This window comes from Epinephelus fuscoguttatus, linkage group LG13 (genome assembly GCF_011397635.1).
Source record: "Epinephelus fuscoguttatus linkage group LG13, E.fuscoguttatus.final_Chr_v1".
In the NCBI taxonomy this organism is placed as follows: domain Eukaryota; kingdom Metazoa; phylum Chordata; class Actinopteri; order Perciformes; family Serranidae; genus Epinephelus; species Epinephelus fuscoguttatus.
This window is the reverse complement of record NC_064764.1, coordinates 17,422,027-17,441,789: the sequence shown is the minus strand read 5'-3', so window position 1 is coordinate 17,441,789 and position 19,763 is coordinate 17,422,027. Positions and strand designations below refer to the sequence as shown.

General features: G+C 39.0%; 1 protein-coding gene across 1 annotated transcript in view; it reads right to left on the bottom strand.

Annotated features, from left to right (window-relative positions):
* Nucleotides 1-19,763, bottom strand: part of cps1 (carbamoyl-phosphate synthase 1, mitochondrial) — a 91,646-nt gene that overhangs the window by 19,304 nt on the left and 52,579 nt on the right. Inside the window, exons 27-32 of the mRNA XM_049593804.1 lie at nucleotides 18,028-18,095; nucleotides 13,198-13,273; nucleotides 10,659-10,736; nucleotides 7,029-7,136; nucleotides 6,705-6,794; nucleotides 6,255-6,425 (exon numbers count right to left, since the gene is read on the bottom strand). Of these exons, the coding sequence (XP_049449761.1) occupies nucleotides 6,255-6,425; nucleotides 6,705-6,794; nucleotides 7,029-7,136; nucleotides 10,659-10,736; nucleotides 13,198-13,273; nucleotides 18,028-18,095 (591 nt within the window). The remainder of the gene's footprint in view (nucleotides 1-6,254; nucleotides 6,426-6,704; nucleotides 6,795-7,028; nucleotides 7,137-10,658; nucleotides 10,737-13,197; nucleotides 13,274-18,027; nucleotides 18,096-19,763) is intronic.

Genomic DNA, 19,763 nt, shown 5'->3' with positions numbered 1-19,763 from the left:
TGGACGTTATTTTTCTTCGGCCAATAAGTGTGCACTTGGGACCGACACCAAACCACCAAAATCCACTTCCTCCTCCTCAAATCTTGTTTTCAAACTCCTCTTCCTCCCAGTACCATAAATACAACCGTGTTATTGTTCCTATGAGTTTGTATATAGAGACAGAAATTACACAATGGGGACTTGTTAGCGAAAAGAAAACAACATGGCCGCAAATGAGGGCCTGTCAGAGAGAGAAAAGAGACAGCAAGAGCAACAGAGTGAGGATGAGAGGGAATGAGACAGATAAATGAAGATGGTCTCTCCGGATGGCAATGACTTGTGCCTTGGGATGATACAGTGTAGACGGTGAAGATGAAGGCTGAGGATGAGTATGTTGCGATGGCACACACTTCAGGCTACTAAGGCTGGATAATGGTTTAAGACATCACAGTGTGTTTACAGGGGAGGCTGATATTGAGGCGACAATAATGTGTTAAGCAGGAAGAAAGAAACTTATTTTGTTAAACAATCGCCACGTATTGTTGCAGGATTTCCAGCAAGGCCCATATTAGTTAGAGGGTATGAAGTCTATATCATAGACTCCAAGTAAACTCTGGAAGTCTTTTAAGCCTGGCGCCTGGAGTATTCAGAGCTCTGATTAATATTCCTCACCACTGTGCAGACTAGAAATTGAAAACTTTAGGTGGCGGGGAAGAGTGGAGGATTATACCTGCGTGATTGGCTCCAAACTACAGCCATTGTTACAGCAGCTCTGTTGTAATTAGAGGGAGAAATTACTTTGGAAAAAATAGCTTTGGAACAGCTGGCGACACGTAAACTCTCTCATACCCAATCTAAGAAGTAAGCCTCCCAGCCGGTATGAGAAAGCACCTACTACCCCTCCCCACATCATGCCTAGGTAGGGATGGAGCAGTAATTGCTGTCTTTGTTATGTGATTCAATGGAAGCTGTTCGAGCAGAACATGCAGTATCTATTAAGATATCATACATGTAGGGCTCTTTACATAGGAACCAATTTTCCGACCATTACTAATACACTAGAATATAAGACATGGAGAGACATGGTTATTAGGACTTGTATGAAGCATTTAAAGTCACTTTAGTACAAAAAGTAGTTGCGTCATGATAATTACGCTATTGACTGTTATGTTAGCAGTAGCGTGCAGCCAGTGTTGGGCAGTAGCGTAATTTTGTTGAGTTGATTAATTGACGCTGCAGCATGGTAGCATCTACATAAGTTACAGCTATTTTTCCCAGGAAAAGCTCTGAAGTGCAGCAGACTTTTTTCTGTGGAGGTCTGGAAAAATAAAACTGAGGATAAATAATGTGACTGACGCCAGCGCCACACCACGGCATGTAGATGAGGAAAGCAGTTACATATGACATCACTAATACCTCAGTTTATTCTGCTTACTGCTTAGAAATAGACACAACAAGGGCCAAGAAAAGAGCTAGAGAGACGGTTAATAGAGATTGAGAGTGACACACTGACTTCACGTGTTATTTGCAGCACATGTTCATGTTGTAATGTCCCTAAAAAAGACACGTTTCCAATTATGCCTGCTCATTTTTATTGGTTATATGTCTGTCTTTATTTATCATGGTTTTATTGACTGAAAAATATATTTTGGAGTTATGTTTTTGAATTACTGACATAGCTAGATAGCCTGCTAAAAGAGGACAAGACAGAGAAATGCATCAAGTAGGAAGAGGAGAGCAAAAAAGAGAGATGATGATGTCATGTTATTGGAGGACATGTTTAAATGTCACAATGTCTTAAAAACAAATAATTAAGTTTTAATTTAAGTCTGTTATTTTATAATAAACAGTTCAACTGAACATTTTTCCCTGCCTATTTGTTTGGCTGACAGTTTATTTTATCACTGAGGTTACCCTGATTTGACATAAAGTAAAAACAATACAAGTAGCTTTGCAAGTAGCAAGATACTTTGCCATTTTTTTGTAGCTTAGCTTGCTACATTTCTCTGGGGATAGCGTCAACGTAGTGAACCTTCATTTTGATGTAGAGTAACTGGTAGCTTAGCTCACTACATTTTCCAAGTAGCTTGCCCAACACTGCCTGCAACTGCACTTCTGGAGCAAAAGAGGCACAGTCCTGATAGCCACTAGCTTGCCAACCCCTAGCAACTAGCTAAAGAGTCCATTGTTTGTAGTTTAACCCCCCAACACACACCCCAGTTTTGGGCTGCTACTGTAAAGGTACTGTAATTCTACATATATTTTCTCGTATATACAGTATTAGCCCATTTAATCCCACTGGTAACAACAGTGACCGCAAAAATAGTTTTCAGTTATGAGCCTCTAAAAATGTTACCGAATGATGTATCAATGCATTTCCAGCAAATTAAATATGTGTAGTGTCCCATGTTTAGTGTAAATTGTCACATGACCAGAGCTGTTTACTTCCTCGTTGCACCATGAGACAAGGATGGCTGCATCAAAGCTCCCAAACAAAAGGTTACTAAAGTATGTTAACATAAAGATAGGTTAGACATTTTTGGTACACATTATCTTTAAGGTGTCTACCGTTGATATGTGCATTTGCAATAACTCAGCTTTGTTCAATGGGGTCACAGAATTAGTGAGCATGTTGATGGCAATGATAGTAACCACAGGGATAACACAGTGCATCTAAATGAACATGTCCTTATACACATACAGTGTTCTTATTCTACCTAACCTTCTACTCTTCTTATTTTGGTTCACTCTGAGTGAAGTTTTGGATATGTGGGATCTAGGTGACGGCATAGACAATGCATCCAACCTCACAGTTGTCCCTCAAAATTAAAAAGATGCTGTCCTCAGTGATTATGATAGCGATGGGTCAGATATAGACTATGAGGGGCAGATGGGCCATTTGCCAGCCAGGCTGTTGAATTCATATGCTGAACTTATGCAAACGGATCATGACAGGAAAAACTTAATCAGTGATTATGGCCTCCCCCTCCAGCCTTTTATCATTCTGCAGTCATCGAATACTGCCGCTTTGTCAATGATTCAGCGTCAGACACCTGCAGTAGTATGGAACACAGCCAAACGTAACCTTTGCTGTTGCTATGATATGCCGCTGGTTGGCTGGATGCCACCTCTCAGGGCGGTATGATATGCTGCTGGACGCGGTCAGGTTAAAATGCCGTTGGTAACGGCGTAAGATCAGGAGCAGGAAAGTCAGTATAGGGTGGATAGGAAGGGTGGTGGATGGGTCCAGCAAACCCCGGACTTTCACCCAGGAGCCTAGTGTTCCCTTCTCGAATGCCTAACCAAGATGTTTTTTTCTAAACCTAACCATGCTTTTGTTGATGTCACGGTATTGGTAGCACGTCCTAGAATTTTATCAGTAGATGCAGAGGGATACCTAGCATGTCATATGTGAATGTAAAAGGCTGTTGACAAAGTGTTGATATATGTATGTATAAGGATAGAATAGGATAGAATAGAATGTGATAGAGCATTCTAGTGGCAATGCTGGGGACTGCCAGTGACAGAGTTTTAATTGTTTTAATAACTGAGTTGGTACACACACACACACACACACACACACACACATATATATATATATATATATATATATATATTATCCCATCGGTCACAATTGTGACCTACCATAAAAAACACCTTTTCACCTACTTTTCCATGAAAATTAAAAAACTAATAATGACTGATTATGTCAAATGGTAATCTGTGCCAGATGATTTGGATAGTTTTGTGTCTGTGAAAATTTTAAGATTAAACGGGTTAACAGGTGTTACTTGCTTTAATAATATATGTCTTTTTTTTCATATTCCAACTCCAATGTCTGAATATTCTTAAAAATTAAAGATTCATTGTTCTTTGAAAGGGTGGACTTGCATTATTATGCTGTTATATTATTTTTATATCAGTGGCATAAAATAGTCTCAATATCATTAATCACAATAATTTCTGGGACAATGTAGCATCCAACAAAAGTGGTTATCCAGTCAGGCCTAATTACTATTAAACTCACTGTTGTGTTTTTGGCCATTAAATCTCAAGAACTACACACACAATCCTGTAAAAATCAAAAACATTTTACAGCTTCAAATGCTTATAAAAATCCTTTATTTTACATTATTAAAAATACTTTGTCACCAAAGGATATTTTTCTTGTGAGGCCAGAAATAAAACCTGCTTGACCTATGAGCCTCACACATAAACAGTGCCCACGCACAATTTAGTTTTACTGCATTTAAGACTTGCTTCTCTTTTGTCCAGAAACAGGCAACAGGCTGGGCAGCACAAGGAAACCTTTACAAGGATTTTTCCTTTCATTACCTTGGATCTAGCCTGTACAATGTGTGGCTGGGACAGTTCTGTAGAAGCATTTTCCCTATTGAGGCATTTGATCTTGGCAGAATATTCATGGTCTGCGATCAGTAAACAGACTAAAATGTGTGTTTGAAGGCACAGTGATTTACTTTGGACCTATTACATTACAAGTATTTTCACATATATCATTAAAAAGCTTTCACACTTGTGTAGGCTGAGTAAGCTCTTTTCACACCAGACTTCATGAGCCGGGTTTCCATTCAAATGTAGCACAAACAATTCTTAACAAAATGCTTAGAAAAACGGCGAACGAGAATATATGAATTTATGAGCTTTTCCATCCGCTACTGTTATGCTAATATTGGGAGTTGATTCATTGAGTTAAGCAGTTGGTGGTGCTAATTCTCCATTCAGATGCCATTATACAAATATAGAAGAAGAGGATACAACAAAGGAAAATAACTGATGTATAATAACAGAGAGCAAACTGGAAATAGAGAGTTCTGAACAACTAATGTTTCATGTCTGTGCTCCTGGAAGAGTTCTGGTAACTGCTCTATGTGCATTAGCACGTTTAAAGACTCCAGAGACGATGAAGAGAGCTTGCAGTGGCTTGCCAAATTACGGTAAGTCATCCTTAAGTCACTGAATCTGTCTGTATTGCACTTAGTCGCATTGGTAACACTTTACTTGAAGATATCTACATAAGGGTGACATGACACGTTCATGAACTTGTCATAAATATTATGTACATGTCATAAATGTTTATGACTGCTGTCATTAAGTGTCATTGGGTTTTTGTAATGACAAGTTGACATTGTTTGGGCTGTCCTGATTATGACAACGTGACATTAATCAAAGTGACATTACCAGAAGTTGTCTTTGTCATGACAAGTTGACATTAAATTTGTTTGGGATGTCCTGGGATGTCCTTATAATGACAACTTGACATTAACATAAAGACATCTTCTGGTAATGTCATCCTGGTCAATGTCATGGCAATCAAGACAACCCAAACAATGTCAACTTGTCATTACAAAAACCGAAAGACACTTAATGACAGCAGTCATAAACATTTATGACATGTACATAATGTTCATGACAGGTTCATGACCATGTCATAGTTATGACAGTGTCATGTCACTCTTATGTAGATACCTTCAAGTTAAGTGTTACCATCGCATTTTTCGAAACACCAACCTTTCCAGCTCTCCAAGGGTAAAAATGTCTTTTAAAATATTTTGAGATTTTTTTTTTGTTTGTTTTTTTTTGGGTGTCTCTACTTTTTAAGCACAAATTACAAATGCATAAAAACAGGTGGATGGAGATGCACCTATAATAAGAAAAGCACAGGAGTTCCTATAACATTAATGATGGCTACTTTTTATAAACTGTCCCAGTAAGACTTGACGGTGTGACAGTCAGACAGCATGCACAACACCAAGACCCTCAAACCGAATCAACTTAATGGAATTCAGGTGTTATTAATTTTACTATTTACACCTTTGCTTTTGACAATGTAGACTGAATAAAAGAAAAAAATAAATAACTGATTAGGTTGTGTGAACTTCCTTTATACTTTCGGAGTACCGTGACATGTCAAAATGACTTATGTGGAAAAGGCCCATCATGATTATTATGTCTGGTAGTTACGACCACATCAAACCCCTGCTTGCTCTGTTAGGAATACATCTCACAGGGCAGCCCATTGTAAAGTATACTTGTCTTTGAGCAACAAGTCTGCAAAGTCCTCACTTGCTCAAGTTCATTAAGTTCTTATTCATTAATTTCTTAACCATTAAGAACTTGCTCAAGTTTATTAAGTTCTTACTCATTAATTTCTCAACCATTCACTTTTTGTGCTCTATAAAAACTCTAATAAAGATTGAAGAAAGCCAGTCATGCAATTCCCAGCTTGCAACAGTTATTTCAGTTTCCCTTCTTACCTTGATGCCGACGTAGTCTATAGGGATGATTGGTTTCTCCAGCGAGGGCAGGCTGGCTTCATCCAAAGGCTCGCCCACCATCACTTTGGTTGCCACGTTGATAAAGTCCACACCGATTGTTTTTGACACAAAAGGGAAGGAGCGTGATGCCCGCAGATTACACTCTATCACCTAAAGGAGTGCACGACAAAAATGCTGACATTTCAAAAAAGCAAAATAGATTTCTGCAGACAGATATGTAAATTACCAAAGCACAAACACACTGTACAAATGAGTGTATACATGCACATCTCCTGTATATATGCTGTAGCACTGATCACAAAATCCATCCAACTCAGAAATAATTCTGAACACAAGGTGATTTCAATTTGTGGCTGAATCCCATTTGCTGCAACCAGGTGTGAAAAAGCTGATCTATCATTTAGTCATACCCCCTGAAATATTACCTACCATGACATCATTGCCTTTAACCAGAAATTGAGTGTTAAAGGGCCCCGAAATTTCAAATGCTTGTGCAATTTTCCGGGTGGCAATCTTAACCTGAGAGCAATAAAAAAAAGAACACACAGATACAATATTTATGAGGCTGTCTTGAACAGTTTCATCCCATAATATAAATGGGGAAGCAATTTTATGCATAATGTACATTGTGGTTTAAATGCACGCAGCAAATGAGGGAAACTGCTGGATTGCTGTGGAATATCAATTGGCTCGTTAAGAAAAAATAATAGTACAATTCGTATGTTTTATGTGTGAATGCTGAGGGTAACTGACCTTTTCTAGCGCCCCCTGGCTAATAGTCTGGGTTGGGAGCATAAGGGTAGCATCTCCTGAGTGTACCCCCGCATCTTCCACATGCTCTGTTATGGCGTGAACCAGAACCTGGGCACAGACACACAGTGATTATGTCAGACTTAAGGCATTTGCATGCAGATCATCGCTTTAATAAGCGACAGAAATCCCTTCTCAAGGCAATTCAACTTTTACAGCCTCGGTCTGTTCTCTGTTGATGAGAATTTTTCACACTTAAAGGCAGATGGCCTCCAGACTTGATTTTATACCTACAGTATTTCACAGTGCAAAACAGTATATGAAAATGCACTGTCAACATATGGTGAGCCAGTTCAGAAACAGTGATTGCCGAGATGTGCAGTTGGAAGAAACGAATAAATTCAGCTCGGGACAAAAGAACTGTATTTGTGAACGAACTACATATAAAACAATGTACGCGGATACGCAGTGTCAAAAGAATAACTTCCAACATTTCACCCACAGGAAACGAGATTTGTATCACCAAGCAACTCTGCGTGAGTGCGTATGTGTGTGTGTGTCTGTAAATGAGCTGCCGTGTCATTAGCTCATTTAAACTGCTGCTAACCACAGCATTCATTAGCACTCTTCAGATAGAGCCTGTAATTAATACGTATTATCTCTGACTTTTCCACTCTCCCACACATATATTCATACACACACTTACACACACTCACAGTCTGGCCAGGAATAATGAGGCCTGTTTGGTATTCAATGAATGGACAGCTTGTTAATGTGATACTGAAGATAAAGAAGGGGCTGTATTCAGGGAAAGTAGAGAGAGAAAATCTACCATACAACTGGATTGCCCACGTTCCAACTGACACCCTTGAAATGACTCCCACAGCCTAAACAATAGAAAAACCGACAGGGCGTTCAGGACAAGTACCTAGGTGGCTCTGTCGCAGAATGCAACTTACAATGCTAACAATTATGCAGTTGCATTAGTTTTCAAAACCAACTTACTGTTAAGGGACTGTTAATGCAAAACTTTTAACGTACAGGAAGCAGCAGTCCGTGACGTTCCGTGTGTCTCGGGAATCAGGTTAAAATGTAATTTTGCAATTTACTTTTTCAGTGTCCTCCCTATATTTCCATACAACTATTTCTCCTACCAATTTACCCACAGAAAGAAACAGAATATGTCTTCAATAGCATATGTGACAAAAGTGTATGCAGACTAATTTGAAGATTCCTTCCAGACAATCATCATTAATGTCTGATGGTTTTACCACCAAAAAAAATCAATGACCTTATCAAAGTGTCTTAAAATTACATCCACTCTTATTGATAAAACCAGAATCTATAAATATGCAAATATTGTTATTTAGAAAGTGTAATTGCTGGCCACGAGATACCTCCTACTTCACAGAAAAGTCCATTCTCGGTGTTGGTCAACTGGAGGTTTCAAGTTCCCACATCATATTTATGTAAGTTGCACACTGGACCATGATTGGTTGCCATTCTGGTTGTTATGTAACAAAATGCTGCTCATACATTCTCTTGTGAAACAAAGAGATTTAAGGTGAGTATGAGGAAACTTAAAATTTTAAAACAACCTTCCACTGTCAAGAAAAGTTCTCAGTCAAGTCTCTGTTTGCAGTTTATGTACAACACTGATTACAGTCAGTGTTACAGGCACCTCGTGGGCTGAAGACAACAGGATGGCAAATAACACACAAACTGCAAAAAGTAAACTGCCTGTCTGAACTTGCTGATACTTTGAATCCCAGAAGTTATCATCTCACATCCCATTCACTATTCAACTTTAGGCTGACAGTAACATTCCATGTCTGGCTCATAGCTGAGCCAAAGGGTTCTGGGAGCTGATCAGACTTAAAAAAAATCTCCCGATGCCAAGTTGTATCTGAGCTTCATTTGAGTTACCAGAGTAGCAAACCATGTTTCCATTGCATAAGAACCTTATGGGATATAAATGATTGTTCCAGGTATTAGTCAAACCCTGAGGTGTTACCAGGGAAATCGAGTTACGGCTTCTGAAAAAACTGAGTTTCTGATTGCAAAAATTGAGCACAGCGTTAGCTCAGGCAAGACACGATGTCAAGCTCAGCTCACAGCCCACCTACATCAGCTGATCTCAAACAGCCCAACCCACTGAAGGAGCAGCTGATTGATGGAAGGGAGTCAGATGATTCCTTTTCATGCAACCAGTTGGCAAATCTCATTCAGGGCACCCTATCTTAACTGCTCTGGCCTGCCTACTGTTGCTGCTTCCTCTGCAAGCCGCTTTACAACCCACCTCCACTCCAGCTCCTCCTTTTCATGCTGTGTCTGACTTATCAGTGTCATTTCTGTTTGTCATTGATGCTGCTCTGTTCTGTTCCCAGGAGGTCTTTGCTGCTGCTCTTAGGCTCTCCATGTACGCGCATGGAAGGGCAGGGAGGTTTGCTCTTTCTGCCTCAGGCTTTCCTTGTTTGCACCTGGAAGGGCAGAGAGGTGCACTCTCTGCACCTCAGGCTTTCCATGAAGAGCCCTTTTTGCGTAGGCCCAAGGAAGGCAGAGAGGCCCCAGAACAGATCCATACCAACAAATATAATACTGCAAATGGAAATAAAGTTTTCTTAGACTAAAGTGGTCCTTACTAAGCTCTTGAAAATATAAATGAATGGTCTTTTTTTCCTTGGCAACTGACCACGGTATCAGCAGGATAATGCCCTTGGAGGTGTCTGTAATACGAAATTAATGCATTCCACGGGGCAACGGCTTGGCCTCCTCATCTGCCAATAATTCCTGATAATGGACACTTAGGGGGGCATTATCCCTTGAGTATACTATACCATGCCTATGTAATACAATCTGATTTTTACAACATTACAAAAACTGTATTCTCATGTTTTTTTATTCTAATAATTATTTCCTAATAATTATGTGGAATAAATCAAGTTGATCAATATGGTAATATATGTACAGTACATGTATAATGGAGCAACACAAAGCAGAAGAATACTAGAGAAAGAAAACCAAAGAAAATGACAACACTGTGGTGCACGTCAATCAGATATGAAAACAGTTTGTTGAACAAGAATCATTTCAATATGCCCTAAACTGATTTAATCTTAAAAAGAAAAATTCATTTAGTATCACCACTTTGCTGCATTTTGGTTTTTAATGTATTCCATTCTCCCAATCAGATCTGTCTGGGCTGTAATGTCTTTCCACCGAAGATGAATGAGATTACTTCCACTTTATTCATCTACTGGGCTCAATATCTGTCCTACCTCTCCATTTAAACTGAAAAATAATAGAGGACTGAATAATGCCGGGCTACAGAGATGAATAACAATCATACTGTTATAAATGAAAATATGGTCAAACAGGGTGTCAATATGAATAAAAGCGGACAACAAATAATGTTGTTTTCTAGGCTGCTGCGCTGTGCAACATTATGTTACGTTATGTAGAGGATGTATACTCTCCTAACAAGTAGTATTAGAAATATAACTCACTTTGTACTAAGCATCTGATGCTTTGAGTAATTATTGCAGACAGAAAGTAATAATACCTTAACACAGTGGCATTAAGGAGAATAAGAAGGCTCATATAACTAGACAGAACATGTCAGTAATGTCTCACCTTGCCACCTTTGGCTACAGCATCCACCTCTACCTCCCTGGCACCGCGGATGAACTTGGTAATGACTACTGGGTGCTCCTGGAGGAAAGACAGCAGGATGGTTATTCTATCAATAAATCAAAAGGAAAAAAAATGCAGTCTCAACAGGGTTGTTGCCTTTTGTGTGTATTGCAGTCTGCAGGATGTTAGTTAGTGATGATCTTGTTACTTTGGCTCTGGGGTCCAACACACTGGATCTGAAGCGAAAACTCAAAGTAAACTTTATTAAGGGTGTTCACATTAACACAGAACAATCTTTGTTGCTCAGCTAAAGCACCCAATAGGGATACAGACTTTAAATGTTCTTGGCTAGTCAAGTATGTTAACTGAACGAACACAGAGTACTGACAGAAGGCTTCATCCATGTTTGTATACTCATTCAACGTTGAGCATAAATGAGTCCTCAGCCTGTGATTCTCTTACTCAAGGCTGTAGGCAACAAAAAAAAAAAAACAAGCAAAAAGTGAAGATGGTTGCAGTCAGTACAGGCTGGGCAAATTATCTTCAGGGAAGCACCTGCTGATGTTTATGGGTCATAGACTTCAAACAGATGGTCATTTACTGCTAAGGATTTGACACCAAATCTTAATTATGATAACTTTTTCAAGTTTATGGTACTTTGTCAAATTACATTCAATGTTCTAAAATTAGGACTTTGGATTAAAAATTGATACAAGTGAATTAAAGCTGAAGATCGTCAATTTAACCTGATGGTCACTGTTTCATGCTGGATCTAATGTGCTGGAGTACAGAGCCAACAAAAGCAAATGTGTCGCTGTAGGCATGGGACAATGCACATTTCACGTCACAATCATCCTAGCCAGAACAACTGCAAATCATAATATTATCTTGATAATCATCAAAATATGCTTGAAACTCTTTAAATGGCTTAAAACATACTGCAGTCACTTTACATTTTGTCAAGAAACAAATATTTTTAATGCATCGCAGAACGGGTACACACCTTTTTTAAGTGAGGATTTTAAGTGGAAAAAATAAAAATCAATCAAACAGACTTCCAAAGCCAGACTTTTTGTATATTGGAAATGGCAACATATCTTTTAATATGAGATATGCCAAATGCTGATTGAGATCTTTTGCATTTCTTTAGTTTGGTGCATATGCAGCCTGTAAATGCAGACTCTATTATTGGTTGCCCAGCAGTTTCTTGGGTACTGCTGGACACAAGGGCGTCAATATAGACAGTGCAGGCAGTGTGGTTGCACTGGGGCCAATGGGGTGGGGGGCCATAGAGAGAGTGGTTGGAGGGCCTGCTCTCTCTCAGGCCCCTGCGAGTGGTTCAACTTGCCACTTCAGAAATACGCCTATGTTCAAGGGAGAACACAGGTTAAAATGCAAATGCTGTTAAACTATTCAAAAATCAATTTAATTAATAATTTATTTGTTTGGTAGTTTTGTCATATACAGATTTGCAGTGATGATTGGTTATGTATGTTAATGTTGTCTAACGTCATGTGACAATACTATAGAATTCTAAAATATATGGAAGCTGTTTTAACGCAAAATCTGGCACTAGAGCCCATGATTATAGTGTGCACTGGGGCCCATCCTGACTACGGTGTGCCACTGGCTGGACATGATATTTACAATTATTCCAATAATGGAAATTATCCACAATCAACTTAAGTGTTTCCTACAGAATTAGAATCTATGTGTGGCAGTAGCTGATGGACGGTGAGCAAACTCTCTCTGTGTCTCCTCTCTAAATTCAGAGTGTTTGAATTTGAGTTGTGGGGTTAAGAATTGATCAGTCAGTCATTTTGTGGTTGCATAAATCAGAGCTAATCAGATGGTTAAGAAAAGCAGCTGCTGCAGAGGTGAGTGAAAGCAAACTTCTGGACCCTGCACTGGACAGGGACACTCTGAGAGTGTGGTGCTCTGAATAACGAAATGGTATATATATTCCCACAGCGCTTCTCATGAGCGGTCCAGCTCCAAAAATAGACAATTGTTGTGTGGCGAGAGATGTGAATAAAGTTGCAGTCCACCACAAATAAGTGAATGTGTGGGAAACCTTGTCAGCCCATTTATGTGTCACTGTTCAAATACCTCAAACACTTTAGTGTGACACAAGAATATTTCATTATGACTCTGTGTAAACCTTTTAATCCATCTGTAACAGGCTTACTTTGCTGCTTTCAAGGTGGGATTTGGGCATGTGTGGTAGGGGCCCTAAGAGGGACCAGGTGCCCCAAAGCCACCTGGGGGTTCAGTGAAGTAGAGATGCACACAAAGTACTAGCCAACAGCCATGACAGCTGGTAGCATCAGTTAATTGAAAGCAGAGGGAGACAGCAACACAAAATAAGAGTCAGAGTCTATGTGTGTGTGTGATGGAGAGACTGATCACTTGTCCTAAGATGCTAAAGAAATACAATTCAGGACCAGTGAAAAACAAAAAGCCAAGGTGTGACTTATGGAGGCGATATGTCTCTCTCACATGTGCAGCCACGCACACGCAGAGTTAACACCGATCTCACCTGGGACACCTGAGTGGCCTCCTCCAAGAAGCGTTTCATCTCCTCTTCTCCGTACGCAACGTTCATGGCAGAACCACTGGTGAGATACAAGCAGGAGAGGGAGAGAAAAGAGAGTGAGGGAGAGAAAACAAAAGGCCACAGGAGAGGAAGAGACGCAAGCAAACAGGAGAACATACAAGCTTCAAATGATCGTTCAAAACACTCATTATCTCTCCGTTGCATCAGTATTACCATCGGGAACAAGGTCTGGAAACAGTCAAAATAAGGAGAGAGGGAGACAGAGAAGAACAGCTATTTAGGTCGAAAAGCACTCCGGGCTCTCGAAAAAGAGTTCAGAACTTAGTCATTAAAAAACAACAGATTTAGGCTAGTTTTGTTGTGGTTGTTGTTGTTTTTGATTTTAGACTGCTAGCTGGGCTATCCTCCTGTTTGAAAATGAGGGGTTGAGGGAAACAGGACAGAGAAAGGCCACAGGCTTGGGTCAGATTTTTATTCTTTAGCTGTCTGTTGCTCAGAGGCAAACATATGTCCAACCCCAAAATGAATACTGACCCTTCATTCAAGCACCAGCCATAGAGGATTCATATGCATTTACATTCAGACATATCCTTGACTCGAATGCCACCTAGTTTCTGCATGACTGTTCTCTCAATTTTCAAATGAATCCAGTCATTTAGAGGAAATGTCTTCTAACTAAAATGGAAAGATTCTCTGTCTGTCAATTGTCTCAATAACCTTTCATCCAATTGACTTCACACTTGACGAATGTATTGCTGAGGACCAAGGAAGTGCAGTGCAAGCACTTGGGATGATGGGACATATTTGTTAGTGCATTATTTCCACACTGTGTGTAGGGTTTTCAAGATACATATTGATTATGAATATTTGAAACTGTTTCAACACTCAAGTCAGCAGTATCATAACATCTGTGCCAGCTGCACTTTCTCGCTTATTTTGCTGTTCTCTGCTACTCACCAAGGCAAGAAAAACGTTGTCATGCTAAAGCCTTGTTATATTTATCTAAAAAAATCTATCTATCTATCTAGAAAATAAATACATGTAATTCCCTCAATGTCAATTTTGATGTAAAATTTAAGATAATTTAATTTTAAAAAAACTTCATGGGGAACCTATTTGTCACCATTTGGGCGTGGGAATTACAAGTGTGTGACACATCGAAAGCCCTGATTGGCAGCCAGTGTGAAGGAGAAAGCCATGAGTGGAACAATGGATGGCTTTATTGTACAGAGCAAATTACAACAAAGCACCAGCGAAGATGACCTACCACCAAAAGAAAATTGGAAAAAAAAAATGTCAATAGACAGTATCATGAAAGCTACCTGTCTCTCTCTCTTTGTTTTTTTATTGTCTTATGTCATGGGAAGATATAAATAGATAGATATAAATACAGTTGTGCCTTGTGATACTGGCTTGCCCTTTGGTAAGCCTTTGGCCCAAAAAGTTTGAAAACTGGTGTAGTGTATTAAGAGGTGACCTCTATTCACTGCTCAGTCCCTCCAGAAAATCGCAGAAAATTGCGATCGCAATAATTAACGCAAATTCAACAAAAGTCCGCAACATTTGCTTGGGCTTGCAATTTTTTAAAAGTCCCACGATTTTTCTGCATTTTTCCGCATTTTCTGGCTGATCGGAAGTCGCTGCGCATGCAATGTCATTTGAAACATTATCAGACACGTCATCAAATGCGCTAATGGCATTGCAGTATGGTGAAATGCCCTGTATTGACATAAGAGCTTGCACCGTTTAAATGCATACAATATGTGTTGAATGTATTAAAATGTTATGTTTACACAAGATGCAGCTTACATGTTGTTTTACAGTCACATTGTCTGGTTTGAGAGCTACAATATTCACACAGGATTTTTTGCAACATTATTGGAGTCCATGTTTTGAAACTAATTAATTAAAACTAAAGGAGAGAACTATAAAAAACATTTGCAGCTATTTTTGTAATATTCAGTATGGTTATTATAGCAAGTGATTTCATGACTTATTTTTTTGGAGGTAGTAATTTAAAAAAAAAAAATCACATTTTTTTTCTCATTTTGTCATTTGCCGCAATTTCCCGCAAAAAAAAAAACACATAAAAATGCTGCAATTTTTATCACAATTTTTGACAAAATTAGCCGCAAATTCAAATTTTTTTTGCCGTGAGATCCTGTCACTTACAGTACATTCAACAGTACATTCAACAACAGATGATGAAAGGGAGACCAGAAATGTTACACTGTAGCACTCATACATTTCAAGCATCAGTGATGGATCTTTCAGTAATAGGCTAATCCCAAATAGCTAGCTGTTAGCACATGATGCACATATTCCCAAGGAACTGGGAGCCAGAAGCCAAGCAGACAGCAAATATGGCAAACATGATACAATTTTGCACCTTATATTGATAAAGGAGCTGTTTGTGACATTCTGAGCATATCAATGATTCAGAGTCGGGCGGGATTGTCTGCACACAGTTCTTGAAATGAAGGTGGCTAAGCTGGCTGCTAGCAGCTAACAGTGCTAATGCCTATATTAATGCTCTGAACGTGACATACAGCTCCTTCGAGAGTAAAAAGAAAAAAAAAAGTTTTTATGTTCACCCAGTGTTGGTCCCTGAGAAAAAAATGAGTCAGCACTCTATGAAAAGCCTTTTGTGCGAATAAAATGAGCATGCATACATTTTTATTCAGTCCATCAGCCCAGCTCTTACTACTTTATTCAGCATTACCAGTAGTCGTAGTAGTCGTAGTAGTAGATGTATTGGTAGTGGTGGTGACTGTAGTGATGGTTCTAGTTTTAACAGTAGCACTATTCATCTTACTTTGTTTGCCAAAAAATTGTCACATTTGTATTTTTATAACAGTTGAAAGTGAAAAGTCATGACTTTGGCAATCACTTGAGTGAAGAGTGGGTGTGACACTGTTATCTTAAAGAAGACTTATCACTTGTTCTCTGTGGAGTTTTTCACAAAGGTGAAATTGTGCTGATGCAAATCAAACACTGAATCTAAAATAAGCCTGAGCAGGACTGAGTTAGTTTTTTTGTTGATGATCACATTGCTTTCACTCTGGAATAGCAGGAAATGGCATCTGCCCTAAATCACGGCCAGTGGTCAATCTATTTTAAAAAGAAAAGCAAAGGAGCACACATGTTACGCAGTCATTTTTGGTCTCTGTCAACAAATATTATTCACAGGCCCAGTGGTCTAACACATCTGTTCACCACCTCATCCTGATTTCATTTCATCTTCCAACACCTGAAAAAATCCCCAGGGTGAAGGAAAATTCAACAGACATGACAATTCTAAAACAATGGGATCACAATAATTTCACTTGATGGATTTTTATAAAAGTCAGCTAGGTCATTTTTATGCATGGGTTTATTACTTAAGTGGAATGGGGACGTTTCTCACCCACGCAGGCTGGCTTTCACACAGATAGGAATTCCACAGAACTACTGTGCATTTGCATTTCACTCACATTGGGCTTTTGCAGCACTTGTAAACAGTGAAGGAATAAGACACTTTCCAAATGTTTAAGCTAGGGACTGACATTTTCGAAGCCATTTATTCATAGGGAGGCCTCTTAGAAACATGGTGAGTCTAGAAGCTAGTTTGAAAATTATATGATTGCTTGTGCATATCATTGCACAGCCACATACAGCAGTGTGGGTATGTCACAGCAAAATACATACCAACAAAAATACGCAAAATAAGATATAGGTTATACTGTACAAATCTTCCTATTAAGTTATGACATGAAAATATTTCAGAGCAAAAAACTTTGTGAGTTTTGGTGTGTTTCTATGTGTGTATTTTACTGTTATAAAAATAAGGCACATGACTCTGAAGGCAAAGATTGCATGGTGCGGTGATGTGCGAGTTTGTGCATATGTACTGAGGCTGAGAAGAACATTCAAAAACCATTAACAGCTATGTCAAAGGGGATGAGTGAAAACGCTTTGGGGACGGGAAAGATCAGAGGGAGTTCACCCTACGTTGATGTGGAATGGAAAGGAGAGGAGAGGAGAGGAGAGGAGAGGAGAGGAGAGGAGAGGAGGCTCATCTTCCTCATTAACAGTATCCAAAAGAGATCACTATACAGCAGGTGGAAGAAATTGAAGTCGTAAATAATAACAAACTCCGTATGATAAATAAAGGCTATATTTTATTAATGGTATAATTGTGGCTACTCCGAGATCACCTGGGAGATTTAAATACCGGTGGATATCCCTTTGCTGAATTAAATTACTTTTTAATTTGGTAGTTTTACATGTGGCCTAGTGCAAGACACTCAGTGCTTAACAAGCAGAGACAGAAGCACTTTTAAAACAACATCACAGCTTGCATGTTAAATCATAAAAAAAAGTCCAAAAACTCCTTAATACACAAGTTTCTACCCAGTGACACAGTCCTGCTGAATACAGGGTCTCACCACGACATCTGCTGGAGAAAAGTGTCACTGCAAAATTAAATGAGCTGTAATCTGAATAAAGTTCATTAATCATTACAACTAAAATTGTACTTTACTCAGTTAGCAGTAAGTCTGTGGATTAGTTAATGAGAAAGTCAATTGATTTTTTTTTTCTTTTATGCTTCAGCCAACCAGGACGGCACTGTTTTCTCCCGTGTTTCTAAATACACTTAATTGGCTAGAAATTGAATACAAGAAAACAAATTATGTGAAGATTATTTGCCCTTGTGGTTTATACCAATTTTAGACAAAATACATCAAATGTGCTTGTTATTGATTAAGGTTCTACAGTCAGAGTCAGCTACTGCATTCCTCATTTGGAGGCTGCTGATGTGAAATAACTTACCTGAGAACATATGAGGGGCGCAGCAGACAGGGGTAGCCCACCTGGTTGGCAAAGGCGAAGGCATCTTCCTATGAAGGGAGAGAAAAGCACAGCACATGTAAATGACAAAGACAGAGTTTGTTTTGTCATGATAGTGATGCCAGAAATCCTCCAGAATAATCTGTCACACATTAGAGCCACTTAATAACACATTTGTTAAGTTCTAATGACATGGCATTTAACTGTTTTGTCTCTCTTTGGCATTAAATGGCAAGTTCAGTATTTTCTAACCTTGACCCTTTTTTTCTGTGTTTTTGTGACGAATGGGAACAACAGTTTATTTTTGTAAATCAGTCCAATATTGAGCGAGAGAACTGCAGCCAGCAGCCCTGACGTGGCTACAATGTAACTATTTGGGGCATGTTCGCACATTCAATATACGTCCACTTTCAGTGCTCATTTTTGCTACTGACAGGCTCGGATTATTATTGTAGGTGTCTGACAATGTATGGAAAGCATCCCTACAAGGACAGGATATTTGTTAAACCAGAAAGAGCCCCCAAATTGGCATTGCCAAACCCACTGCAATGTAACCATTCAGGGCATGCTCGCACCTTCAACGTATGTCCACTTAAAGTACTTGTTTTTGCTACTGACAGGCTCAGATTATTATTCTAAGTGTCTGACAATGTAGGACGAAAAAGCATCCCTACAAGGATAGAACATTTTTATTTAACCAGAAACAGCCCCGAAATCTGCATCGCCAAACCCACTGCAATGTTACTACGTATTTGGGGCATGTTTGCACCTCCAATGTTCGTCCACTTTCAGTGCTCATTTTTGCCACTGACAGGCTCTGATTATTATTCTGAGAGTCTGACAATGTATAAAGCATCCCTTCAAGGACAGAATATTTGTTTAACCAGAAAGAGCCCCAAAATTGCCATCACCAAACCCACCAGACTTTATTTACATAAGCAGTCTTTTTAGTGTGTATAGAGCCAGCATGTTTTCACATCTAACTTCCTCTTCTTAATTCACTCAGCTTCTCAACTGAGTGAATTATGGGTTTATTTTTAGGCATTTTTTGAGTTTTTTGTTTCTGTTGACTTTGAATGAAGTGTGTTTTACGATGCTAAAATTACTATTTATATCAATTGAGCCTTGTGGGTTTGGTGAAAGTGATTTTGTTAAACAAAAAGGATCTTACTTTTTAACAAAAAGGTCTATCCCTGTAGGGATCCTTTCCATAAATTAACAATACTTGAAATTATAATCTGAGCCTGTCAGTGGCAAAAACAACTCTCTGATTCTGAAAAGTTGGTTCCTCTTTATTTGCTAACATTCATGTCCTATTACTGCATGTCACTACTCAGCTTCTTCTCTGGAGCCTTTGCGCTCCACTGTCTGGCAGGTCCCTGACGAACCGCGGCTACGCCTGGATCGTGGGTCATGGTTAAGCTACTGTCATGGTCCTGCCCCATGCCTCTTACTACTGCTGTTATCATTAGTCATACTTCTACTATTATCAAATACATATGGCTGTTATTGTCACATACATACACTATCATTACTAATATATACTTATAACATATATGCTACCAAAATACTATTATTATTATAACATTATTACTAAAATTAATGTTACTGTAGCTTTTGTCATTATTATTTGCCCTGCATCTCTCTTTGCCTCTGTCTCTCTCAAGTTCTCTGTCCCTCTTGGTCTCTCTGTCTTTCCCTCTCTTTATGTATCATAT